The following is a 27,660-nucleotide window of genomic DNA, read 5'->3' as shown; positions in this document are numbered from 1 at the left end:
GCCCCAGCCAGTTCCGCTTCCGGTTCCGGGATCCCGCTTGTTGTCGGAAAGTTGCGCGGTGTGGGCGAGCCCTCGGGGAAGGTTCTGTGGTCCCGGGCTCGCCCGCGGTCGCCGCTGCAGCCATGGCGGCTTCCACCGCTGCCGGGAAGCAAAGGATCCCCAAAGTGGCCAAGGTGAGCGGCTCGGGGCCTTGTGGGAGGAGGCCGGGGATGGGGTTGGCCCGGCCTTGGTGGTGCCTGGGGCGGGAGGCGTGTGGTCCCTGGGGCGGGAGGCGTGTGGTCCCGGGAGCTGGTCCTCCCTACCTGAGCGGGGGCCGCGGGCGGGGAGGGCCAGCCGGGGATGGGGGTCACCTCCGCGTCCGCGTGGTCGTCGTGTTAAAAAGTGTTTATCTGGGGGAGGAGAGAGGTTCTTCAGCACAGACACGCTGAAACAGACACTCGCTAGTCGCTGGGGCTCCGGGTAGAGCGGGCTACGAGCTACCCTGCGTAAGGGTAGAACTGCAGCCTTGCAAAGGCTCCTGAGCCCCAGAGGAATAGGCCGTGGCTTCCTGGGCTCGTGTGAGGGGTCTCCAGCGCAAGAAGTGATGATTAAGCTGTGCTGAAGGCTGTAATAGGAGTCAACCCCGGGTGAGAGTGGAAGGAGTGAAAAGAGATGACAAGGGCTGTATTTTGGTTGATCTCACTTTTTCCGTCGGCGGTTAATACTAAAGTTCAGTTCAGTTCAGTTCAGTCACTCAGTTGTGTCCGACTCTTTGCGACCCCATGAATCGCAGCACGCCAGGCCTCCCTGTCCATCACCAACTCCCGGAGTTCACTCAGACTCACGTCCATCGAGTCCGTGATGCCATCCAGACATCTCATCCTCTGTCGTCCCCTTCTCCTCCTGCCCCCAATCCCTCCCAGCATCAGAGTCTTTTCCAATAAGTCAACTCTTCGCATGAGGTGGCCAAAGTACTGCAGTTTCAGCTTGAGCATCATTCCTTCCAAAGAAATCCCAGGGCTGATCTCCTTCAGAATGGACTGGCTGGATCTTCTTGCAGTCCAAGGGACTCTCAGGAATCTTCTCCAACACCACAGTTCAAAAGCATCAATTCTTCACAGTCCAACTCTCACATCCATACATGACCACAGGAAAAACCATAGCCTTGACTAATGGACCTTAGTCGGCAAAGAATGTCTCTGCTTTTGAATATGCTATCTAGATTGGTCATAACTTTTCTTCCAAGGAGTAAGCGTCTTTTAATTTCATGGCTGCAGTCACCATCTGCAGTGATTTTGGAGCCCCCCAAAATAAAGTCTGACACTGTTTCCACTGTTTCCCATCTATTTCCCATGAAGTGATGGGACCAGATGCCATGAACTTCGTTTTCTGAATGTTGAGCTTTAGGCCAACTTTTTCCTTTCCACTTTCACTTTCATCAAGAGGCTTTTTAGTTCCTCTTCACTTTCTGCCATAAGGTTGGTGTCATCTGCATATCTGAGGTTATTGATATTTCTCCCAGCAATCTTGATTCCAGCTTGTGTTTCTTCCAGCCCAGCATTTCTCATGATGTACTCTGCATATACGTTAAATAAGCAGGGTAACAATATACAGCCTTGACGTACTCCTTTTCCTATTTGGAACCAGTCTGTTGTTCCATGTCCAGTTCTAACTGCTGCTTCCTGACCTGCATACAGATTTCTCAAGAGGCAGGTCAGGTGGTCTGTATTCCCATCTCTTTCAGGATTTTCCACAGTTTATTGTGATCCACACAGTCAAAGGCTTTGGCATAGTCAATAAAGCAGAAATAGATGTTTTTCTGGAACTCTCTTGCTTTTTTGATGATCCAGCGGATGTTGGCAATTTGATCTCTGGTTCCTCTGCCTTTTCTAAAAACAGCTTGAACATCAGAAAGTTCACAGTTCATGTATTGCTGAAGCCTGGCTTGGAGAATTTTGAGCATTACTTTGCTAGCGTGTGAGATGAGTGCAATTGTGCGGTAGTTTGAGCAGTCTTTGGCATTGTCTTTCTTTGGGACTGGAATGAAAACTGACCTTTTCCAGTCCTGTGGCCACTGCTGAGTTTTCCAAATTTGCTGGCATATTGAGTGCAGCACTTTCACAGCATCATTTTTCAGGATTTGAAACAGCTCAACTGGAATTCCATCACCTCCACTAGCTTTGTGCGTAGCGATGCTTTCTAAGGCCCACTTTGACTTCACATTCCAGAATTTCTGGCTCTAGGTGAGTGATCACATCATCGTGATTATCTGGGTCATGAAGATCTTTTTTGTACAGTTCTTCTGTGTATTGTTGCCACCTCTTCTTAATATCTTCTGCTTCTGTTAGGTCCATACCATTTCTGTCCTTTATCGAGCCCATCTTTGCATGAAATGTTCCCTTGGTATCTCTAATTTTCTTGAAGAGATCTCTAGTCTTTCCCATTCTGTTCTTTTCCTCTATTTCTTTGCATTGATCGCTGAAGAAGGCTTTCTTATCTCTTCTTGCTATTCTCTGGAACTCTGCATTCAGATGCTTATATCTTTCCTTTTCTCCTTTGCTTTTCGCCTCTCTTTCTTTTCACAGCTATTTGTAAGGCCTCCCCAGACAGCCATTTTGTTTTTTTGCATTTCTTTTCCATGGGGATGGTCTTGATCCCTGTCTCCTGTCACGAACTTCATTCCATAGTTCATCAGGCACTCTATGTATCAGATCTAGTCCTTTAAATCTATTTCTCACTTCCACTGTATAATCATAAGAGATTTGATTTAGGTCATACCTGAATGGTCTAGCGGTTTTCCCTACTTTCTTCAATTTGAGTCCAAATTTGGCAATAAGGAGTTCATGATCTGAGCCACAGTCAGCTCCTGGTCTTGTTTTTGTTGACTGTATAGAGCTTCTCCATCTTTGGCTGCAAAGAATATAATCAATCTGATTTCGGTGTTGACCATCTGGTGATGTCCATGTGTAGATTCTTGTCTTGTGTTGTTGGAAGAGGGTGTTTGCTATGACCAATGCATTTTCTTGGCAAAACTCGATTAGTCTTTGCCCTGCTTCATTCCACATTCCAAGGCCAAATTTGCCTGTTACTCCAGGTGTTTCTTGACTTCCTACTTTTGCATTCCAGTTCCCTATAATGAAAAGGACATCTTTTTTGGGTGTTAGTTCTAAAAGGTCTTGTAGGTCTTCATAGAACCGTTCAACTTCAGCTTCTTCAGCATTACTGGTTGGGCATAGACTTGGATTACCAAGATGTTGAATGGTTTGCCTTGGAAACGAACAGAGACCATTAAAAATACTGCATGTCGGACTCTTTTGTTGACCATGATTGCTACTCCATTACTTCTGAGGGATTCCTGCCTGCAGTAGTAGATATAATGGTCATCTGAGTTAAATTCACCCATTCCAGTCCATTTTAGTTCGCTGATTCCTAGAATGTCGACGTTCACTCTTGCCATCTCTTGTTTGACCACTTCCAATTTGCCTTGATTCATGGACCTGACATTCCAGGTTTCTATGCAATATTGCTCTTTACAGCATCGGACCTTGCTTCTATCACCAGTCACATCCACAGCTGGATATTGTTTTTGCTCTGGCTTCATCCCTTCATTCTTTCTGGAGTTATTTCTCCACTGATCTCCAGTAGCATATTGGGCACTGACTGACCTGGGGAGTTCCTCGTTCAGTATCCTATCATTTTGCCTTTTCATACTGTTCATGGGGTTCTCAAGGCAAGAATACTGAAGTGGTTTGCCATTGCCTTCTCCAGTGGGTTAATACTTAGCGAATGCTTAATATGTGACAGCATTTGTCCTAAACGTTTGCACATACTCTTCCCTCACGTCTTTCTCCATCTCAGATGACTCTCTAGAGCCTGTCCTTTAGGTCCCGTTTGGATGATTCCGGGAGAGAGTGCATAGAAAGCACTCAGCACAGTTTCTGGCACTTAATGTTCATTAGATAGGCGCCCTCAGCATCGTCATTGCACACATGGCATTAAATACTTAGTATTTCTTATAGTTCAGTTCCATAAACTTCTGTTGGGCTCCACAGTTCCCATAAAAATTTAATGTAATTTTAAGTTTTGTCATAGCTACAGTAAAAAAAAAAAAAAGGTCAAAACAGGTGACATGAATTTTAATTATATGATAGGAACTTACTGAATACGTCTTTGACTTGAAATGCCATGAAAAATCAAAGACGGTTATCCACCTGGGGCCAAGGCAGAAATTGAAGGATTCTGCAAATAGAGGTTGAAATGCCAGTTAAGGCATGGTGCACATCTTGATAAGACGTCCGGTTAGAGTTTTACCTAGGCATCCTCAAAATTTATTATACTATTCTAAAAGAGAAATGTTGTTTTTGCGACCTTTCCTCTTGAGACTTTTATCTATGGCTTTGTGATAAATACCTTGCATGAAATTTAAAAGTTTGTGGTTTTGTTTTTTTTTTAGTTTCATAGAGAAATGGGAGCATGTCATGCAAAGGGGGCATCTTGTAATAGCGTTCATAAAGTTCACATTCTAAAAAAAGTTCATTTGTTTCTTACACGTTGTGTGAAAAGCATCTGCTAAAAATGGAAATGTCTCCTGTGTTAAAAGGTGAAAAACAAAGCCCCAGCTGAAGTACAGATCACTGCGGAGCAACTGCTAAGAGAAGCTAAGGAGAGAGAACTTGAGCTTCTTCCACCTCCCCCTCAACAGAAGATCACAGATGAAGAGGAGTTAAACGATTACAAACTACGGAAGAGGAAGGTTGGTCTGTTTCAGTCTGTCAATATCATTAAGAATTTATAGACCAGAGTTTGAAAAGTTCCTCACTGATAAGAGACTATAAACTAAGAAGAATTTAGTGTTTCTGGCCACCTGCGTAATGTGACTTCTGCTCACCAAGTGGTTCCATTATCGCTAAACTTCATAAAATAACCACGAGTTGTCTGTCTTACATTAAATCCACCACGGACAGAATTTTTAGTGCTGAATCAAAGACGGGTGGGAGTTTGCCAGGCAGAACAACTGACAGCTGAGGAGGGGCAGAAGCAGTGAGGTTGCGCCATGTTCTTCTGTCTGTAGCGGCCTTCTGTGCTGAGAGGTAACACCTGGGCTAGAGCCAAGAGGACCTGGGGATCTGATCCAACCTCCCCCACCCCAGGATGTGGGATTATTTTTTTTTAAATCCTCTTTGTTTGCCTATAAGATTTTAAAGAAACACTTGTGACTTTAACCTTCTTCAGTGGGTTTCTTATCTCTCAAGGATCCCAGGATGTAATTTCTCTTAAATAAGAGCAAAATGAATAAATTTCTTAGTACAAGGGTTAATAGACAAAAGACAATGTCATCTTTAGTTGTTTTCCGTTTAATTTGACCCTTTTTGCCTTTTGCCAGACTTTCGAAGATAACATAAGAAAAAACAGGACTGTGATTAGTAACTGGATAAAATATGCACAATGGGAAGAGAGTCTAAAGGAGATTCAGAGGTAAAGTCACTGAGCATGTAACTCTGTAAATAGAAATCCTTAAGTTACCAGATACAAAAACACAGAAGTTAAAGCAAGTGTAAAACCGTGTGCCTCTGATAATAATAAAATAAAAATTTATAGAGTTTGTTCCTTGGGACCCTAGGGTTCCTTTGAGGGGCCTCAGGAGCGCTATGGTGGGCTGGTCCTGCGCGGGGAACAGTGAAGCAGGCTCTCCAGGTGGGTCTCATCACCAGCACACACTCTGCAGCCAGAGAAGTGCAGTTCCATCCATTTTCTCCATATTAGGAAATTCGTTTTTGTTTTTTTTTTTTTTTTTAAGAGTTAATGTTCCACTCAAAACCAGTGGCCAACAAAATGAAATCATGACCTGACCCTTCCTGTTGTCCCACCTTCCTGTGTTCTCCCTACTGGCCAGGCCCAGAACTCACCGCGTCTCCTCACCCTGATGCCAGCAGGGACCCCCCCCCTCCCCACTTATCTTGGTACTGGGGACTTTGCCCAAGTTCTCACCTACTGCTTAACTAACTTTTCCACTTGACATTTTTCTTTCTTTCCGCTCTGCTTCCTTGTGCAGACCTTCACTGTAACATCACATTGCATTGCAGTTACATGTATGTCAGCCTTTCTCTAAAACTTACAAGGTTCCTGAGAACATAATATCTTTTCACCTTTTTATGCCCAGAACGTCACTCACAGTAAACACCTGAAAAAATAGCCGAGCCTTGGAGGGGGTTGCCAGGTGTGTGGCGTGTGCTGTAACTGATATCCTCCAAATCTGGCTTCTCAAGGGCTCGATCCATATATGAACGCGCCTTGGATGTGGACTACCGAAATATTACACTATGGCTGAAATATGCCGAAATGGAAATGAAGAATCGCCAGGTCAACCACGCCCGGAATATCTGGGACCGAGCCATAACAACTCTGCCTCGAGTCAACCAGTTCTGGTAAGTTCCTGATCTAATGAAATGGCTTTTTGTAGACTGTATTTGCACATTTTTGTGTGTACATGTGTTTACATTTATTTATTTATTTGGCTGCATCGACTCTTAGTTGCGGTATGTGGGGTCTTCATTGTGATGTGTGGGCTATTCTCCACTTGTGGTTCATGGGCTACAGAGCGCACAGGCTCAGTAGTTGTAGCACATGGGCTTAGTTGCTATATAAATCCTTTTCAGATTTATATTTTAATAGGTGAAACATGTTTGACTTCACCTTTTGGGAAGATAAAGCCCTGACTCTTCACGTGTTAACAAAGTTAGAGCCAGAGATTGCCAAAGACCGTTTTTTTCTGAAGTCATTTTGACTGTGACCAATAAGTTCAGATGATTCTATTGAAGGTACAAGTACACGTACATGGAAGAGATGCTCGGGAACGTCGCTGGTGCCCGGCAGGTTTTCGAGCGCTGGATGGAGTGGCGGCCCGAGGAGCAGGCCTGGCATTCATACATCAACTTCGAGCTGAGATACAAGGAGGTGGACCGGGCCCGCACCATCTATGAGCGCTATATCCTTTGGATGGGTCTGCCTGCTGCACTGCTGGGGAGCTGTGGTCTGGCTGGGACACATAGTCACTGATTTTGGCCCAGAAGTCAACTTCTGCTTCATAAGTTGCGTTTATATTTTCTAGGGACATAGTTGTTCAGAACAAAAGTTTGTGGTCGGGATAGTTGTCTCTTTTCCAGGGAGACTTGGGTTTGTTTATCCTTTGGCATTAACACTGTGGTTCCTTATGGAAGTTAATACTGTAAGGCCCTGTTTGCTCTGGGGTGTATGTTGGTCATGGGCACTGGTACTGGAGTTGGTCCAGAGGTTTACTGTTTACTAGCCATGTGATCTCGATGCGTCAGATCACTCCTTGGAGCCTAGGTGTCCTCGTCTTTATTTTCTCAGTTATTTACTTATTTATTTCTGGCTATGCAGGCTTTTCTCTCATTGTAGCGGGCAGGGGCTACTCTAGATGACATGTGCAGGCTTCTCATTGCAGAGCACTGGCTCTAGGCACGCAGGCCTCAGTAGCTGTGGCTCCCACGCTCCGGAGCACAGGCTCGGTAGTCATGGCACGTTGCCTTAGTTGCTCCATGGCGTGTGGGATCTTCCTGGACCAGGGATCGAACCGGTGTCTGCTGCATTGGCAGGCAGATTCCTTAGCACTGAGCCACCGGGGAAGCTCCCTCATCTTTAGAAGGGAGGTAAAAGTCCCTGTTGTGGGCTGATTGTGAGGAGGAAGGAGATGGTGATGGGAAAGCACCCTCAGCAGTGCTTGATTCTTGTTTCACTGTTGTTGTGCTGGTTTATCTCCTATTTGATAGCGTTTATTCATAGATCCACAATCAGTATTGGTGGCACTTTGGCAGTCATTTGCAGACATGCCCAGAGTGATAAAAAATTTGCATCCCCCAAGGCACTTGGTCCCAGTGAAGGACAAACAAGACAACCATCTGCCTTCCTGTCTCTGCTCTCCTGCAGGGCTGACCGGGGCAGGGAGCGGGAGGGGCAGTGCAGGGGAGGGAGACGCCCCAGCTCTGGGCCAGCTGAGCAGGACAGAATTCCTTCTCTGGCACCGGTTAGTGGGCAGCTTTAGGCATGTCACTTAACACTTGAGACTTGTTTTCTCTTTTCTAAAATAAAAGAATTTGCCAATGATAGTTATTTTTAGGATTGAAAATCACAGTCTATGTGAGATGTGTGTGTATTCGTATGTATAGATATAGTATATATGTGGGTGTATATCATGCATACATATTTCCTCTGGGAGCAGCGATTTGGTGTTCTCCAGGCAGAGTGACTTCATAGAGTGTAGGTACCGTGAGATAACGAGACTCAACTTTATTATGTAATTTTAGCATCTTAGCTGTGACTACTCATTTTGATATCACTAGTTTAACAAAAGCATGTATGGCACCTGCTCTGTGCCATGCGTTATGATAAGCACTTTACAGATACTGTTGTTTAATCCCTGTGACAGCCCTCAATTCAGAAGCTGCTTCCTTCTGCAGATGGGGAATCTGAGGCAGGATAGCACCTTTCAGGTGCTGGTGAGGCTGGGATTTGAGCCAGTCACCTTCAGAGCCGGTGCTCTTTAATCATTGCCCAACTGGAACATGTTCAGTTCAGTCGCCAGTCGTGTCCGACTCTTTGCGACCCCATGGGCTGCGTACTCTTTAATCATTGCCCTATTGGAATGTGTTACTACTTTGAAATTTAATGATTTCTTCAAGGAAAGTAGATGAAAAATACATCCTATGAAGAAGTAAAATTGTAATAAAAAATGTCTCTGTTGGCTCTGATTAGTAGTTTTCTTTTCGTGACGTGTTTTTTCTTTCTTTCTTCTTTTTTTTTTTTTTTTTTTTTTTTTTGATTTTCTGGCCTTGCCACACACCTTGTAGGATATTTGTTCTCCCAACCAGGGATTGAATCTGGGCCATGGTAGTGAAAGCACTGAGTCCTAACCACTGGACCACCAGCAGCTTCCTCTTTTTTTCCCTTAAATCTTTATTGGAGTACAGTTGATTTACAATGTTATGTTATACAGCAAACTAAGTCAGTTTTTTATATATATATGTATGTATATACATATATCCATTCTTTTTAGAATCTTTTCCAATATAATTTACCACAGAAGTGTTTTCTGTGCTATACAGTAGGTCCCTGTTATCTATCTTATATACAGTAGTGTGTGTGTGTGTGTGTGTGTGTGCGTGCGTGCCGACTCTTTGCGGCCCATGTACTGTAATCCACCATGCTCCTCTGTCCATGAAATTCTCCAGGCAAGAACACTGGAGTGGATTGCCATTCCCTCCTCCAGGGGATCTTCCTGATCCAGGGATCAGACCCAGGTGCCCTGCAATGCAGGTGGCTGCTTTACCGCTTGGGCCACCAGAGAAGCCCAGTAGTGTATATATGTTAATTCCAGTTTCCCAGTCCATCACTTCCCCCCACGTTTCCCCTTCCACAACCGTAAATTTGATTTTGGGATCTGTGAGTCTGTTTCTCTCTGCCAAACCGTTCATTTGTGTCATTTTGTGTTGTTAAATTTCACCAATAAGTGATAAACGGTATTTGTCTTTCTCTGACTTACTTCAATTAGTATGACTACATCTCTTCTTTGGAGAAAAGTCTACTTAGATCTTTTGTCCATTTTTTGGTTGGGTTGTTTGTTTTTTTGATACTCTAGGTTTATTCATGTTGATGCAAATGATGTTATTTCATTCCTTCTTATGGCTGAGTAATATTCCGTTGTATGTATGCACCACATCATCTTTATCCATTCTTCTGTTGATGGACATTTAGGTTGCTTCCATGTCTTGGCTATTGTAAATAGTGCTTCAAATTAAAATAGTGAACATTGGGGTACATATGTCTTTTGAATTAGGGTTTTCTACAGATGTATGCCTAGGAGTTGGATTGCTGGATCGTATGGTAATTCTGTTTCTAGTTTTTTTAAGAACTTCCATACTGTTCTCCATAATGATTGTACCAAATTATATTCTCATCAACAGGGTAGGAGGGTTCTCTTTGCTCCGTGTCTCCTCCAACATTTATTATTCACAGGTTTTTAGATGATGGCCATTCTGGCCAGTGTAAGGTGGTATTTATAGTTTTGATGTGCATTTCTCTAATAATTAGTTAGGCTGAGCATCTTCTCCTGTGATTTTTCCCCATCTGTCTGTGTGTTGGAGAAATGTCTATTTAGATCTTCTGTCCATTTTTTTATTGTTTTTTTTTTTTTGTATAGAGCTACATGAACTGTTGGTGTATTTTGGAAATAAATCCTCTGTTGGTTGCTTTATTTGCAGATATTTTCTCCCATTCTGTGGGTTGTCTTTGCATTTTCTTAATGGTTTCCTTTGATGTGCAAAAGCTGTTATGTTTAATTAAGTCCTGTTTGTTTTTTGTTTTTATTTTTGTTACTCTAGGAGGGGGATTCAGAAAAATACTGCTGTGATTTATGTCAGAGAGTGTTCTGTTTTCTTCTAAGAGTATCTGGCCTTACATTTCGGTCTTTAATAATCTACTTCAAGTTTATTTTTGTGTATGGTGTTAGGTAGTATTCTAATTTCATTCTTTTACATGCAGCTGTCCAGTTTTCCCAGCACCACTTGTTGAAGAGACTGTCTTCTCCATTGCATATTCTTGCTTCCGTTTTCATAGGTCAGTGTGTGGGTTTATACCTGGGCTTTCTGTCCTGTTCCATTGATCTATATTTCTGTTTTTGTGCCAGTACCATACTGTTTTGATGATGGTAGCTTTGTAGTATAGTCTCAAGTCAGGGAGCCTAATTCCTCCAGCTCTGTTTTTGACTCTCAAGATTGCCCTGGCTACTTGGGGTCTTCTGTGTTTCCATACAGATTAAAAATTTTTTGCTTTTCAGTTCTGTGCGAAATGCCATTGATAGGGATTGCATTAAATCTGTAGGTTGCCTTGGGCAGTATTGTAATTTTTGACACTATTGATTCCTCTAGCTGACGAACATGGTATGTGTTTCCATCTGTTTATGTCATCTTTGATTTTGTTAATCAGCTGATCTCTCCAGCTATAAGGGGGCTTCCCCAAGTGCGGGACTCTCTCCTGTCCTTCAGTCCCCAGGGGTGCAGGTCCTATCCCGCTTACTGTTGTCTATTGTTTTTCTTTCTTTCATCCCGCCTGGATACGTGGGCATCTTCTTGTTCTCTCAGGTGTCTGAGGTCCTCTGCTGGTGTTCAGCAGGTGCTCCGTGAGAACTGTTCCTTGTGTAGCTGTACTCTTGGTGTACTTGGGGGGAGAGGTGAGCGTCACGTCCTCCTCTGCCATCCAGAGTCCTCTCAGGAATTTTTTTCCTTAATCAGTAATTCAGATATTGTTCCTAAGCAAATAGCACAACAGGTGCCATTTGTTGAGCACATTCTTTTGGCCTGAAATTGCAGAGTTTTCTACACATTTTTTCTAATTTATAGTTGACAATCATTAAATGAGGTTGGTTGTTACTATTTTCTTATCATTTAAAGACGATAAACTGAGGCTTAGATAAGGTAAGAACTTGCCCAGATCACATGGCTAGTCACGGGGTTCAGCTTTCCTCTTTGTACTACTCCTGAAACATGAAGAAGCACTGGAGGAGGCCCGAGAAACAAGACCCTGCTCCCCAGGGAGTCACCCGCATAGCCATAGTGGGTGTTGTTGAGGCTCTGGGTTTGGGCTTGGGTTTTTGTTCTCTAAGCCACATTGTGCTGCCTGGTTTTTCCTTCATTCCGCTCACTTGTTCTCGTGCACCCTGATGTGAAAAACTGGATCAAGTATGCCCGCTTTGAAGAAAAGCATGGTTACTTTGCCCACGCACGGAAAGTGTATGAGAGGGCTGTCGAGTTCTTCGGGGACGAACACATGGACGAACACCTTTATGTTGCCTTTGCCAAATTTGAGGAAAATCAGAAAGAAGTAGGTAACCTTAAAGGGACTCGATTATGTTGCAAAAGAGCTTAGAAAGGATGACTTTTTGTGCACGTTGAGTTCATTTACAGTTTCTTACTTATCCTTGGAGAAAATAATTTCAAAATACGAAAACATGATTTCTCAAGGAAAACAGTGCACGTCACTCACCTGCAGGTTGGGAGTGATTATAGATTGTATTGCAATGGTCTTAATTTTGTGTGCTCTACTTGGAAACAGATCTTTAAATCTAGAATGAGAATATTATCTACAAACTTAAGAGTCATTTGATACTCTGATTAAAGGGCTTTACAAGTAATGAGCCTGGGAAACAAAAGGCCTAGAGCCTTCAGTACTGAGAACAGAATTTGAGATGAAAACCAATGATGGCCCCACAAATAAGTCAGTTGTGTTCTCCCTTAGTATATGTGGAAAATAATCCCTTCACGTAGTTCAGATAATCTGGTATGGGGAGGGCCATGTGCTGGGGTCTGAGTGTGGGGTCTTGCACAGGTCCCAGGGGTGAGTACAGGTTCTGTCCTCAGGCTGGTGGGAGATGTGGAGGGTCTTAAGCAGGAAGTGGTCAGATGTTGTCTGTGTGCCATGTGGTGGGCCTGTGGCTGCTTCAAGGGCAGTGTATGAGGGGAGGGCGGCAGAAGTGGGATGGGGGCTTTTCACATGGTCCACAGAGAGATGGAAGTGGGTCGGCAGGGACCTGGGGAGAAGTGGAGGGCCGAGTTGAGGAGGTAGAAGAGGCGGGCTGTGGAAGCAGGGATTGTGGGAGTCCAGGGGAGAGAGGAATTGGGGTGGGGGGAGGGCCCTGGCTGAGCAGGTGCGTGATCAAGACTGGAATGAGGAGTCTGACAACGACCCAGCTGGGCGGGACTCAGGTGAGTCCAAGATGCAAGGACGATGTCCAGCTGGCAGGTTAGGTAGACTTAAATGTGGGGCTCAGAGTGTCTGTCCATCCTGACAAAAGTTCCTCAACAAAAGGGAGAGGGAAAACCGTACTTTGGACACTCTCAGGCCTCACAGTCTAACTTATAGGTCATGTTTTATGTGTTGTGGCTAGAACGAGAGGGCTGTGTTCTGAAAGAGTAACCATCCTGTCTGCTTTCAGTTTGAGAGGGTACGAGTGATCTACAAGTATGCCCTGGATAGAATTTCGAAACAGGAGGCCCAGGAACTCTTTAAAAATTATACCATCTTTGAGAAGAAGTTTGGCGACAGGCGGGGCATCGAAGACATCATCGTGAGCAAACGGAGATTCCAGTACGAGGAGGAGGTGAAGGTGAGTGTCGCAGGGCGGCACTGACAGGCCTGCCAGCCAGGCCTCTCCCCACCCTGTGTCTGCAGTAAACCGGCAGTCACCCCAGAAGGGGGAGGCAAACGGGGCGGGTGAAAAGGCAAGCAGACAGCGCTTGGACTTGCTCTGCCACGCGAGTGTCAGAAGTCACAGTGTTGGCTGCTAACTGGACACAGAGAACTTGAGCAAAGGAAATTTGGAACCCGTTTGAGCTCATTGTTTAAAGAAGATGGAAGATTGACCTAAAAGAACCATTTGTATACATTACCCTTTAGTTTAACTGCCTGAGCAAGACTATTGTAGTTACAGTTCCATCCTCATCTCTCTCTGTAACATACTGTTTTGATTTGAATTCAAAGGTAGTAGTGTTTGCCTTTATTGCTCTATGTATTTTAAAATATTTCTGCCTGGTCAGATTAATTAAGATACCTCCAAACAGAGGACCAGGTGGTGATAGATGAGGTCAGCGAAATATGTTCAAGATATATTATTATTAAATGAGAAGGCAGGTTCTGCAGTTGTGAGAGTGATACAATCCCATTATAATTTTAAATCCAGACATAGACAGAGTCACATACAGAAACAGATACTTAGGAGAACAGACGTTTGTTTTCATGGCTGTAGATACTGGGAGCTTTGCAGAATCAGTAGGAAGCTGGAGGAGGTGGCTTGGAAAGTGGGCAGGAATCAGGCCAGTTGCAGAGAGTCCTGAAGAAGAAGATGGGACAGTCACATTTCAGCCCGGCTGGGAATGATCAACCCACCAATGGAAAGCACTTCCACAAGCCAGTTCCTGCTGTCCTTCATCTGTGTGTCACCCACCCACGTGAGCCAGACTCTCGGACAGGGGTCCTTACGTTGCCAAGTGCAGTGGCTTCCAGGGGCCGGGAAGGTGGGGCCCCAGCTCCCTTCACTTCTGTGGAGGAGAGGTGTACAGGGCATCGCCCAGCACAGAGCTGTGTGTAATTTGACAAATTACCAATTGCTGCTTCATTTAAAACGAAAACAGAAAACCAATTGTTAATTAATTTTTATGCATTTGCCTCTAAGTCATTTTTCCATTACCTTCTTTCAAAAAACTTAAAAATTGTGTGTTAATTCACTTCAGTTGTGTCCAACTCTGTGACCCTATGGACTATAGCCTGCCAGGCTTCTCTGTCCATGTGATTCTCCAGGCAAGAGTACTGGAGTGGATTTCCATGCCCTCCTCCAGGGGATCTTCCCAACCCAGGGTTTGAACCCATGTCCCGAATTGGCAGGGAGGTTCTTTACCACTTCATGTCGTGCATTGGCAGGGAGGTTCTTTACCATTAGTGCCACCTTGGAAATCCAACTTAAAAACTGGGATGCTCCCCCCCAAAAAAAGGCTGTTGTAGGTGAAAGGAGCTTTGCTGGGGAACCCCTAGGTAACAGTCTTCTCTCTCCTTTTCCCTTTCTATTTATAAAATCTCAACAATGGTATTTTTCAATGAAATAGTGTAAAGTCTAGGAAAAAAGCTGCTGGAGTATAGAAAGTCAGTCTGGTGCCTTCCGTTAGCTTGCCTAGTCCAGCAGGTGCAGCTCTGGGTTTGGTTTCTGTTTAATCCAGCCTGGTGTTTCCAGGCTAACCCGCACAACTACGACGCGTGGTTTGATTACCTGCGCTTGGTGGAGAGCGACGCGGAGGCCGAGACGGTGCGGGAAGTGTACGAGCGCGCCATCGCCAACGTGCCACCCGTGCAGGAGAAGAGGCACTGGAAGCGCTACATCTACTTGTGGATCAACTACGCCCTCTATGAGGAGCTAGAGGCCAAGGTGCAGAGTGGGTCCTGGCTGCGGGGAGCTGCTCCCCGGGCAGCCGGCTGGCACGGGTGGGAACTGGTACCACGGAGCCTTGACCGCACAGGAATTCCGCTGTACATTCTTACAGGCCTTCTTGCAGCCATTTGCATTCTTTCTGCCACGTTTTAAACTCTATACTTGTTGTGGACACAGGCAAGGTGGTTTTTAGTTTTGATGTGTGTTTTTTTTTTTTACACTTTGAGGTACTTCAAAGGGAACAATTAACCAGCCCTTAGTTTCATTATTTATAGTTGCCAGGGTTTTTCTCATAACTAGGGGTCACAGCTGGATTGCACATTCTTGCTCTTAAATCAAGTAGAAGTTTCAGTAATTGGTTGTAAGTTAATAGGAAAAGACGAATCCTGTTGGTCGAAGACTGCAGAACATCTTTGTTTCTGCTGTCACACAAGAAAGCCTCTCCACTGAGAAGCTCTTACTTGGTGGCTCAGTGCTGTGGGTAGGTCTTTGACCAAAGCTTGATGCCCAAAGTTAGTTCACTTTTGATCATAAATGGAAATAACAGCTTGTGGAAACATATTCAGTGTTAGGGGTGTACATTTTTGTTACTAATGGTAAAATTAGTGTTAATATTGGACATGAATATTTTGTGCAAATTCATTATTCTAATGTAGGATCCCGAGAGGACAAGACAAGTTTACCAAGCCTCTTTGGAACTCATTCCTCATAAAAAGGTATGTTTGCTATGAGCATTCTGTTCTAAACACATGAAAATCCTGTGTCTGTTACTTGTGAAATAATCCCATGGAATCGTATTTGTTGATGAGCTCTTGCCCTGTGCTAGGCACCCTAGGAAAACATTAAGAACAAGGTATACTCTTTGCCTCTGAAAACAGCTTCCAGTCTGGTTGAATGGACAGTCTTTAAGTGACCAGTGACTGATGGAGAGAATGGAGAAATTCCGAGAGGATCGTAATGGGAACAGACTGAGCAGAGTGCACTCAGCTTGCACAGGGACAGCCAGCAGGCTGCTGGCACCTGCGTGGATGTCCATAGGCACAGGGACACGGGTGTTCTGGGAGCAGTTGACACGTGGTCTCTTCCCACTGTGGGCAGTAGGCTTTATTTCCTGACACCAGAGATAGCGAGCAATGTTGACCAAATTACTTTCTGGAACAGAGGGGCGTGTTCTCCCTACTCACACATACCCACAAAGCTGCCCCTTAGTGGGGGCCAGAGAGCCCTGCATCACAGTGAAGTGTCCAGATTACTCTTGGTGATTTCTGTCAGATATTGTTAGCTTAGCTTATAAACGAGAAAATATGTCTGTCCTAGCTGTGAAGCTTTAGGGGAATTCACTTGTGGCCTTGTGTTAATTTAAATTTAAGTGATTTTTTTGTGCTTTTGTTTTCTAGTTCACATTTGCCAAAATGTGGTTACTATATGCACAGTTTGAAATAAGACAGAAAAATTTACCATTTGCCAGAAGAGCTTTGGTGAGTAAATAAAGGCTCATGATACATCATGAAGTTCTTTGAGAAGGAAATTTACATCTTAGTGTTTATAGGTTGTCCAGTCCCCAACTAAGAATGCAGGAGAAATACTGTGCCTTTATAACCTGAGACATGTTTTTGAAAGCTGGGCCTTACTTAGAGGAAAGATTGGGCGATAATGCTTAAATTATTCTATTGTCAACAATGGACAGTTACAGCTACCTGTTAACCAGATCTTTCCTGCGGCTAGAGAGATTTGATCTTAAATTGTTAGTAGTCTGATCCTCTGCAAGATTTTTGGTGTATTAAATGTACCTCCGTCTTGACAAGTATTCTAAAGTTTCTCAATAGGATTAGATGCAGCTGTCCTTCTGATAAGACCCTGGCTGTGGGCAGCAGGGTTCGTTCATTAATAACCCCTTTATCATGGGAAGTGTTCTCCTCTGACATCCGGATTCCATAAGAGAGCCTGAGAATCTAGGTGAGACTCAAAATAGTTGTCCAAACACTTCAGGAACCCCGCCTCTTACTGAACAGGCCCAGGTGACGGCTGAGTGAGCTGGAAGGTTTCTTTGGGCCTCTGTCAGGAGCCAGTAGACCAGTGCCGGTACTGCAGAGGGAGTGGGTGGTTCACCGGATCGATGCCCCAGGGCCCTTGCTCAGTGGAGTAACGGCTTCTTGGCCAGGTCAAGGATGTCTGCACAAGTCAGACCAGACCTGCTCAGGCATCACCTCGGTGTCTTCTTTTCCAGGGAACGTCCATAGGCAAATGTCCAAAGAACAAATTATTTAAAGGTTACATAGAACTGGAGCTGCAGCTTCGAGAATTTGACAGATGCCGGAAGCTTTATGAAAAGTTCCTGGAATTTGGGCCAGAAAACTGTACCTCTTGGATTAAATTTGCAGAATTAGAGACAATCCTTGGCGATATTGAGCGAGCCCGGGCGATCTACGAGTTAGCCATTAGTCAGCCACGCTTGGACATGCCAGAGGTGAGGCGCTTGCATTGATGGTGGCTTTATTTCTGACACTTGCCCAGCATTACCTTAGATAACCATTTAAGAGACAGAAAGGAGGGGGGAAGAGGCCTTCTCTAGCGGGTAGCTCAGCCCTGCCCCAGTGACACCAGGATGAACTGGAATTTTATAGGTGGGCTCTTCCTGCCTTTCTGTAACAGAAGGCTAAAGCGGGGTGGCCAGGGCAGTGCAGTCAAGGCCACGTGAAGTACAGGGGAAGGGTTCTTCTGTCACAGATTTGCCTGGATTAGGCCCTCACCAAATCAGGATGTTCCTGGAGGCACCAGTGCCCTGGCCTGGCCAGCTGCGGGTAAGCTCGAGCCTCCAGGTGGCGCCAAACTGCAGCCTGGACAACGTGAACCTCTCTCTCAGGAACCTCTAGGCTCGCTCAGGTGTTCTGTGAATCTTGCTCTGGGGTGACTGCACTCAGTGGTTTACCAGGCCCCACTGATTGCACTGGGCAGGGCTTTCTGGGTTACTGGTCCCATGAGTTGGCCTCAGCTACTCAACAGACTGTGGCCTCAGGTGTCCAGGCTACATCTTTCTTGCCCTTGTACCCTGACAGGCTGTACTGAGCGAGTGGGCAGCTGGTCCCTGGATGCTTGTTGAGTTGAATTCAGATGCATCAGGGAACTTATAGTGATGGCAAAAACAGTGTATGCTGAGTGACCGAGGCCCATTTTCTTCACACAAGTTCCTTGTATGTGGCAGGCTTATGATAGTGCTGGGTGGTTTGTTAAGTTTCTCTGCTCTTCTTGTTAAGTCCAGCATTTGGGAAATTTCAAGAGAATCTGGAAGTAAATCCAAGGTCTTTTTTCTCATAATGTAGACTGTTAGCCAAATCTTGGCCAGCTCGTAAATACTAGCATTAGTTGTTGTATCCACATACTGTGTGTTCCTTAGAAAGTTCTAGGTTCCTGGATGTTCTAGGTTGAGATGCTAGTTAGGCTGTGCTTCAAACAAGAGCATGTTGCTTTTTAAATGTCAAGACTGACCTATGAATTTGTCTTTCTCAGGTGCTTTGGAAATCATATATTGATTTTGAAATTGAGCAGGAAGAAACTGAAAGAACACGCAATCTTTACCGAAGATTGCTTCAGCGGACACAGCACGTCAAGGTATTCTGTGATTTGTGGGCTACCTTTGATTTTGCTCGAATCGGCAGTCTGGAAGAGATATTTTAAATATATTTTAAGTGGCTTCCTTTTACAAAGAGCTTGTGAGTCTCAAGACTTTGGAATGTTAAGCTTGTACCAGGCCAGTATTTATATTGCATGAGAGTAACTTGGATATTGTAGGTTGAATAAAAATTAGAACTTTTTTCAGGATATTAAGATTATTTCAGACACCTAATTGGATATAAAAGCAGACTTCTTCACCATTACTATATAGAAGCAGCTAGTCAATAGGTTATATTCTTTAGAATTATAGTAGGTATGTTCAGATGTTGTCAACAAGAAATTAGCTTTATTATTACAGTATTGTTTCCTGGGTGACATGGTTAATTTGGTTTGGTAATGATTTCTTTCTAAGGTATGGATCAGTTTTGCACAGTTTGAGTTGTCTTCAGGGAAAGAAGGAAGTTTGGCCAAGTGCAGACAAATTTATGAAGAGGCTAACAAAACCATGCGAAACTGTGAGGAAAAGGAAGAGAGGCTCATGCTGCTGGAGTCGTGGCGAAGCTTTGAAGATGAATTTGGAACAGCGTCGGATAAGGAGAGAGTGGACAAGCTCATGCCCGAGAAGGTCAAGAAGAGGAGAAAGGTCCAGGCTGACGACGGGGTAAGGACTGAGCCCCTGGTGCTGGTCCTCCATGCCAGCCGAGCAGAAGCGCCCCAGGCTTTGAAGTGTGTGTGCAATGTGTGGCACGTGTACAGCCTGAGGAAGGGGGCAGCAGCTGGGGAAGGAGCCGGTCACAGTCTGGCTGCTGTAGGAACACGACAGAGTGTGCGGTCCACCCAGGGTGGAGCCCCAAGGAGGGCTGGCAGAGGGGCTTCCTGACACTGCTGGTTCTGGGAACTGTCTGAAGTGTGTTGTTTCTGGAGCATTAGACAGGAGGTGGAGGGCACTGTGGCCCCGCCTCTAGGTGGGAACTAATGCAGGGGAGGCTCTGTGGGCTGTAGGAAACCCCCCAGAACTCTGATGCAGTTGGTGTCTCCTGTGGGCGGATTGCGGGGGCTTGGTTGGAGAGGGTCTCCCGGGAGGCTGTTGTATCAGAGAGGCATTGCTGGCATCTGGGACAGCGCAACCGTGGGGAGTGCAGCCAGTGGCCAGCTGGACGTGGGAGGGACAGGCAGGGAGCCAGGAGTCCCAGGTCTGTGGCTTTACCGCGAGGTGAAAGTAAATCTTTAGAAGTTCAAAGTCTCACACACAGGACTGCAAAGTGGGGTGGAGGACACCGCCTATCTTCTAGTTGACTGTGGAGCACTTTTCCCACCATGCAGTTGCTTTCAGTGAGTAGCAGCTGCAACAACACCCATCCAGCAATACTCACTCCCAGTCTCCCGGGCCTGCCCTTGAAAGTAGGACTTTCAGAGTAGGCCTTGATGTTGTTTTGCACAATAACTGTAAGTTGAATACAAACCCTGGGCTCCACAGTGACAAATTCTCTGCTGTAACTGAAAAATGCATTTCAGCCACAGGTTAGCTTATCTTGTTTTTCTTTGTCCCTGTAGTCGGATGCAGGCTGGGAAGAATACTATGATTACATCTTTCCGGAAGATGCAGCCAACCAACCCAATCTCAAGCTCCTGGCCATGGCCAAACTGTGGAAGAAGCAGCAGCAGGAGAAGGAGGCTGGAGAGCAGGACCCAGACGGAGACGCTGCCGAGCGAGAAGCTGGGCCCTCCTGTTCGTATTGACAGATGTTATATTATTTTTATAAATGTATAGTTCGGAATTCTTGTGACTCCTGTAAGTTTTTGGGTATTCCACCAGTGATGAATTGATGGGGATCTTTTGACAACTACTTTTGAATTATTTTTAAAATGCTCTTGGGTTAGTTGAGGGTGGGATTTGTAAGTAAAGGAATTTTTCTGTAGCTGCTGGGTTTTCTTATCTGAGTCTAAAACATTTTGTCTCTCCATCATTCATTAGGAAATCTAATTCATCTATTTTAGATGGAACTGCAGAATTTTGAAAATCTTATGTAAGTTCTCAATTACATTCCATAATAACTTTTAAGTTTTCTCATGGTTGTCTTCAAAAAGATATTTTATGCATTCCTCTGAAACTTGTAACTTACTCACATCTCGAGTCACTGACTTGAGTTCCGTCCCCAGCTCTGTCACTTAGTGATACCTAACCTTTCAGTTTACAGACTTTTGCTGGGTCATTTTGAAGATTAAGTTAGAAAAGGAGTATACCTGGCACAGAGGGAGTGCTCAGTCAGATGTTCATGCCTTGTGGAATTGGGTGTGCTTGGATTAATTTTAACATAAACAACTGTACCTTCTTAATGACCGTTTATACTAAATGTTTATGAAAACGCCAGTTGGAAAATAATTTACAGTTGCTACACTTCTGCACAAGGTGTTTTTTTAAAAAAACCAAGAACATTTTAATAAAATTTGTTATATATCATCATCAGTTGCCCAAACTAGCTGAGTTCTGCAGGGGCTTGTTTAAAGAACAGTAATTCAGGAGCTGTGAAGAACAATGTCTCATGCTCCAGTGAGTGTGGGAAACCTAGGTTAAGCCTTGCTGACAAGTCTCTTTATACTTAGGCTTCTCAGGGCTCTTGACACATTCCTGTATGTTATGAATCCTCAGCAGCATGGCCTGGCTGTGTTTCCCAAAATACAGTGAACAAGGAAACCATTTTTACCAAGAGCACCAATAAACACTGCCCAGCATACTGCAGCAGAGACTGTGTACCCGTAAACTTGACGCATTCAACCTGGCCTCGATTTAGAACGTGAAAAACATCTGCAGTAACTTACATGGCACAAAGCCACGCAAGATGATGGTGATTTGCTGGCTGACGCACTGCTTATATTCTCAAGCAGAAAAGCATTTGCCTTAGTTAACCAGTCTTGAGAAATTGTTTCCTTTAATCTAGCCCGTGTTCTCAAGCCTGTTTTTTTGTTGTTCACTGCCAAGGTTATTTGACTGGAAGCATATCTGTGTGTTTCTTCACCTGTAAGGAAAATTAGCAGATTTACTTGGGCAAATGTATTATTACATTTTCAAGTATGTTGATCACCCAAGGGAGTAAAAGCTAGTTGTTACGGTGTTAAATTCTATCTTGAAAATAGGAGCGTTTGAATGCAGAAAGAAATAGGACCAGCAGATAAAAGCAACCTGTTCTCCACTTCACTGCTTCGGTCACCAGACTGGCATTGGCTGCTGGAGTCACAGGCTCTGAGTCCTGAGGTCTGAGCAGGGGCTTCAGAGGAGCGCCATGTTCTGAACTGGCTAAGTTGCACAGGGCCATGGGTGAGATGAAAACGGCCCAGATGCTACTGTAAGTGATGAATCATAATCATGTTTGTGTTGCACATGTGTGAAAGGAAAAAAACCAGCCAAGTTCTTGTGTAAACTCATAATGCTGTTTGCAGGCACATACCGTGCCTGTGTAAAATGCATGAAAGAAAAAGTTACTCTCTTGGGAGAGTATCACTTCTCTCTCACCTCAACCAAAATAATTCCTTTCAAAAGTAAAGGGTTTTAACAATCGTTTGTGATTCATTTTCTTTAGCTACTTTTATTCGCTGGTATTACAAGTGAACTACACATGAAAATAAGTGGTTAGCCTGTGATCTAATCGTTTGGCCTTTTTTCTTTTTTTTATAAAGAAATTTGGTTCTGTTCTCCTTTTATCATATCTTTTTGTATTCTGAAAGGCAGGAATACAGTATTGTGAAACTAGACCGAGGAAAGACCTGAGACCAGCAGTGAGGAAGCAAGTATCTGGGAAGAACTTAGTCTGCAGTAAGCAGGGAGCTTAAGTGTGCTGGGCAGGGGCTGTTCCCGTAAGCTTTTAAACAGTGCTTTGTATGTAAATGAAAAATGTGACAAACAAACCCTAAGCGACGACCTTTCTCAATCCTGCTAACTTTGGGTTTACAAACGACCATCAAACTTCCAGAAAACATTCATAGAGTCAACAGTGCATTTTATTATACATCTGAGATTTATACATTTCATATATGCTTTTAAAGCTTAAGTTCAATACAAAATAAAAACTGTATGTGCAGCAGTGGTTCTCAGGCACAGAATTTAGGGGGAGACTGGAGCAATCATTTTCCCTAGCACACTGTGAATAGTGTGTTATGCGCCACGACAGTGGAATGTTTCCTTCTCGCCTAGCTGCCTTTTTTGGTTGGATTTTATTACAGTGAATAGCTTTAGAAGGTATGATATTGCTAATAGGATACATGAAGGCTTAAAATTTGATAACCTATATTTTCTTGAAGTCTTTAAGAGCTAAATGATCCCCTTTTCTCCTAATAGATCTCCAAGGTCACCTAATGAAAATAATATTGTCCATAATTCTATTTGGAGCATCATCAGCCTAAGAACCACTGCTCATGGTTATTCAATGTCTTCTGGCCTTACAGGATGAGGTAATGGTATGATGGACTTCTTCTCAGTGTCCCTGGATAGAGCTTTCCTCATATCTGTTAAGAAGCAAAGTTTAATGTAAGTACACAAATGTCAGAGTATGATTTTATATCAGATTTAAAGTGTACAAGTGTTTTAAAAAACACTAAAACCATAAGCGGTTTTGTCCCCTACTCTCCCACTTTTACCAGATTCTAAGAGAAATGTATTTATAAGTGAGACTCCCAAGCAGGAGTACACAAAACACTAACCGAACCCTAGCTGGGATTCAGCTCTTCCTACAAATGTTCTTTGACAAAATCTTAGTAACATGTCTCTAACAGCAAAACAACAACTGATGGTAATTAACCATTGGTTAGTTAATATAAGTTAGTTAGTGGTAGGTTCATGAAGGTAGCTTCCAGGAGATTTAAATACTATAGCTCAAATTTAAATATGATTTTTTAAGTGTATTGAAAGAGCCGAGTATTTTGGTCTATAGGAAGCATGTAAACATCCCTTCCTCCAGGATGCTGCCCCAGCGAGGACTCACCGTAAGCGTCCTCGTCGGGCTCCCCATTGCTCGCCGAATAGTACTCTATGACTGTCCTGTACACGCTGTAGCCCAGCTGCTTGTACATGTTGACAGCAACTTGGTTAGACACTCTTACAAAGAGATCAACAAAAAATCCACCCTTTCTGTAATTAAAAAAAAAAAAATCAGAATGGGAGAAGTCTTAGAAGACAATACTGGCTTGAGTAGTTCCTCTCTTCATTTACATAGGTCATCTTTACTGTCTCGGGATAAAGCTGTACAAACTTCAGAGAGGTCTTGCACAGCTTTTGTTAGATTTTTTCCTAAAGGCTTAGTGAGCTGATGCCAATGCAGATCTCATCCGCTTCTAAATGTTACCGTTTGTTTAGAAACGCAGCTGAATTTAGACTCACTTTATATCCAACAAACTAGATTCTTACCAGTTTTTTATGTGTACACTCTTATCTGCCCAAATAACAGTAATGTTTCCTCTCAGTCCCCATACCTTTTTTAAAATTGCTTCACTGTACAATCAAGGATTTCCGGTAATTACTAAGAGAAGCTGGCTTTAGGCATCCTGTCCCGGAAAGCATTCCATGCATCACCTCTAAAGGTTTTCAGTAAATACTTTTTGCAGGTTAAAGTTTTCCCTTTCTGTAGGCTAGATTGCTTAATCAAGAGTGAATACTGTATTTTATCAAAGCATTTTCTACATTTACTGAGATAAAAAAATGTTCTTCAGTCTATTAATTGCTAGAATACATTCTTAGGTCCGTTTGCTAAGTTTTTCTAGGACTTCTGCATCTGTAATGAGATGTTCTTTCTCATATTGCTTGTCAGGTTAAGATTATCTTAGCCTTAAAAAATAAGTTCTCTTTTTGTGTGTAAGATTGAACTTAGAATCTTTTCTTTTTTTTTTTTTTTCTACCATTTTGAAGGGACAACCCTTAAATATTTAGAAATATGTTTTAATGTTTTGCCTATGTTGTCTTCAAGAAGTTTATGGAGTATGGTGACATTTATACAATGAAAACATGAAACCCACTAAACTATATTTTAAAAGGATGACCATTACATAATACATCAATTATAATGTGCAACAGAGACCTCAGGTCACCTTGTGAACCCTTTCTGGTGGCCCAGAATAAGTTCGTTGACCCCTGTTTTATACAATTAAATCAATTTCTGATTGTTCTAATTAGGAATAGGCCTGTTCATACCTCTGATTATGATGATCTATTTCTTCCTATAGTTTAGTCAGTTGTTGCATTTTTAAGTTTGTCACTGGGTAGTGACCGTTTTTTATTCTAGTAATAACTATAATGACTTAATTACACCCTTAATTGCTTTTCAGTTTTTATTTGCTTTAGAATTTGCGAAATTTAAAAAGTGAAATGAGCATAAGTCACTCAGTTGTGTCCAACTCTTTGGCAAGCCCATGGACTATACAGTCCATGGAATTCTCCAGGTGATCTATCCAACCCAGGGATTGAACCCAGGTCTCCCGCATTGCAGGCAGATTCTTTACCAGCTGAGCCACCAGGGAAGCTCAATTTAGAAAATTTCTTTTAGTCTCTCTGTATCTTTACATGTATTTCCTGTAAAGAGTACAGCTCTGACAGTATCATTTTTTTAATCTTACTGTACTAAGAACACTAAACATGAGGTTCGCCCTACTGGTAAATTGTAAATGTAATAAATTCCCATTCCCCCTCCCCCCACCCCTCTACCACCATCTCACTCATTATGAATCTAACTACCTTAGGTCTCTGAGTGCTATCATGTAGTATTTGTCTTTCTGGGACTGGCCTATTTCACTTGGTATAATATCTTTGTCTTTAAACTGGAGTTATTAGCTCCTTAACATTCACTGTTATACTTACATAATTATTTTGGGATTCATGACTACCAGCTCATTTCATGCTTTTTGTTTTGCCACTTTTGTTTTTCTTTTGATTTTTATTAATCACATTTTTCCTTTGGAAATATAGTTTGTATTTTTAGTGTACATTAATATATACATGTATATATGTATGTGTATACATAAATAGGTACACACACACTCCTGTACAAATACAAGCCACTTAAATCTTAGTGACTACTGTAATGAAGGTTTAGGAACTGGAAGGGGAAGGAGAGTAGTAGTTTTCTACTCTAAAAGAGTCTGTCCAATAAACTTTATGTGTAAGGTCATGGCTATTAGAACACATGTCCAAACTCCCTGTCCACTATAATAGTAATGTCGTAACTTTTTCAACAAGATGTCCATGCCATTAATTCTTGTGTGTAAACTACAATCTTCTTCTCGTCCCTGTTCAGTCTAGGAAAACCTGATTCTGCAGAACCACCTGCATTCTTGTTTTATATTGATTTTCATGTGGTCCTGGGGCTTTATAATGACAGGAATTTTAAAATTCTTAAGGACTAGACTTCTTTTACAGCTTAAACAAGAATGAGCTCATGTTCCCTCTTGCCCTCGACTTGCCTCAAGTCGACTTTTGAGGCCATGGTTACTTCTGTAAAACACTCCACTTTGGTGGATTTAATAAAAGTAACACATAACAAATGTCTGATATATGAAACAGGTCTTTTAAAAAAAGCCACAATGTTGGCTGTTCAAACTGTGCTCCCAGGTGGTCCAAACTCATGGACGTGCTGTAGAATATTTCAAACATTTTGGGAAAACACAGGCAAACTACTGGCTTTGTATAGTTCACAAATACACATCACATTATATTTCTCTTGGTGACACAATGTCTTTATGAAGCCAGGGTTTTAGCAATTCCGGTCATTATAAAGCCCCAGGACCACATGAAAATCAATGTGAAACAAGAGTGCAGGTGGTTCTCCAGAATCAGATTCCAAGGTTTGAGAAGCCATGTGATGCCCAGCAGGCGCCATCTCATTAGGAGATAACCACAGTGACTAACAATGAAATGAAAATATTTCTTTCAGTTTCACTGCTTAAAACTCTAAACTTTTCTTTAGCCTAGGACACTATGAAAAATATCACTGAGATGCAAAGGGCAATGTTAACAAAGAATTGGGGAATGTCTGCCAGTGGCAAAAACAGTAACAGAGACCTTGAGGGCTGGATTCTGATTCTACCAATTACCCAGCTCAAGAGTCTACAGAACGTTATTCACTCTGCTTTAATTTTCTTCAGTGGCAAAACAGGGACAATACCACCACTATGAATATGTGACAGGACTGTTGTAACGACTTTTAGAGGCTGAACATGAAACTCCTATGAAACTGCATCATGACACATTCAACCTGAAGGAAACAACTGATAAACATTCACCAAGAGAAAAACCAAATGGTTAGAGTTCAAGAATTATTTGAAAAACAGGCTCCTACCTTTCTGAAATTTCCTCTAATAACTCCATAAGTTTAGCAGCCAAACCAAGGCGCCGAAACTCCGGGGCAACAGACAGAGCTGTGACATGCCCGTGCCATTCTTCCCTCGCCACTGAGCCTTCTGCTTTGCCCATGACTGCCAATGAAAGACCGCATCCAGTAACTAAACATGGCAACTCACACACAGAGAAATACTGTGTGGTGCACTTTTATCATAAAGGAAATGACCAAGCTCTGATTTTTAAGTAACACTTAAAGCCGAGGTCCCCACCCTCTGGGGACCTGATGATCTGAGGTGAAGCTGATGTAATAATAATAGAAATAAAGTGCACAATAAATGTAATGTGCCTGAATTGTCCAAAAACCGTCGTCACCCCCACCAGAAAATTGATCTTCCATGCAACCGGTCCCTGATGCCAAAAAGTTTGGGGACGGCTGCTTAAAGCCATCTAGCTAATTATTATTAGTGCTCTTACTTGATATGTATTTAAACAACCTACATTTTGTGTGGGTATCTATGTATGTATACACAATAGACAATCCACAGCTCAAACTTGAGCCAGTAACATGACCACTTCTGTTTGGGCCACTGCTCTATCCCCTGAGCCTAGCACAGTACCTAAGACAGAGATATCAGTAAACTGTCAAAGAGTTGAAAAGAAAATTACAGGCATCATGATTTCCAGTTCTGTGATAAGTCTAAGAGTTAAAAACTAATTTTATCTTAACTGCTAACCCAGAAAAGTACTAGTAGTGTTATAC

General features: G+C 43.2%; 2 protein-coding genes across 5 annotated transcripts in view; one reads left to right on the top strand and one right to left on the bottom strand.

Moving 5' to 3' along the window:
* The first annotated feature begins 21 nt into the window (after positions 1-21).
* Positions 22-27,241, top strand: CRNKL1 (crooked neck pre-mRNA splicing factor 1). 4 transcript variants are annotated; one of them, XR_001044485.5, is made up of 15 exons: positions 22-173; positions 4,580-4,732; positions 5,363-5,454; positions 6,246-6,404; positions 6,798-6,964; positions 11,696-11,874; positions 12,986-13,156; positions 14,774-14,965; positions 15,625-15,684; positions 16,366-16,446; positions 17,196-17,435; positions 18,476-18,577; positions 18,993-19,241; positions 20,135-20,607; positions 21,716-27,241. XR_001044485.5 is itself a non-coding variant. In XM_004014300.6 (14 exons), the coding sequence occupies exons 1-14, from the start codon at positions 123-125 to the stop codon at positions 20,318-20,320; spliced, it is 2,082 nt and encodes a 693-aa protein (XP_004014349.1). In that variant the 5' UTR covers positions 22-122; the 3' UTR covers positions 20,321-27,241. The 4 variants fall into 4 exon arrangements, 2 of the variants coding, with proteins under 2 accessions (XP_004014349.1, XP_060253489.1); XR_009596058.1 differs by having other exon boundaries at positions 18,993-20,607; XM_004014300.6 differs by having other exon boundaries at positions 20,135-27,241.
* Positions 22,559-27,660, bottom strand: part of NAA20 (N-alpha-acetyltransferase 20, NatB catalytic subunit) — a 17,041-nt gene continuing 11,939 nt past the window's right edge. The window contains exons 4-6 of the mRNA XM_004014298.5: positions 26,899-27,034; positions 23,557-23,702; positions 22,559-23,080 (exon numbers count right to left, since the gene is read on the bottom strand). Coding sequence (XP_004014347.1) covers positions 22,995-23,080; positions 23,557-23,702; positions 26,899-27,034 — 368 coding nt within the window. The 3' untranslated portion in view covers positions 22,559-22,994. The remainder of the gene's footprint in view (positions 23,081-23,556; positions 23,703-26,898; positions 27,035-27,660) is intronic.

This window comes from Ovis aries, chromosome 13 (genome assembly GCF_016772045.2).
Source record: "Ovis aries strain OAR_USU_Benz2616 breed Rambouillet chromosome 13, ARS-UI_Ramb_v3.0, whole genome shotgun sequence".
NCBI lineage: Eukaryota > Metazoa > Chordata > Mammalia > Artiodactyla > Bovidae > Ovis > Ovis aries.
Note: the sequence above shows the minus strand (reverse complement) of the source record. Positions and strands in the feature narration are given on the sequence as shown.

Bases quoted from the DNA above. Each gene is read 5' to 3' on its own strand.
- CRNKL1 (XM_060397506.1), top strand. From the start codon at position 123: ATGGCGGCTTCCACCGCTGCCGGGAAGCAAAGGATCCCCAAAGTGGCC. The intron at 6,965-11,695 runs ATATCCTTTGGA...CATTCCGCTCAC, and splicing joins CCGCACCATCTATGAGCGCT to TTGTTCTCGTGCACCCTGAT. The intron at 14,966-15,624 runs GTGCAGAGTGGG...ATTCTAATGTAG, and splicing joins ATGAGGAGCTAGAGGCCAAG to GATCCCGAGAGGACAAGACA.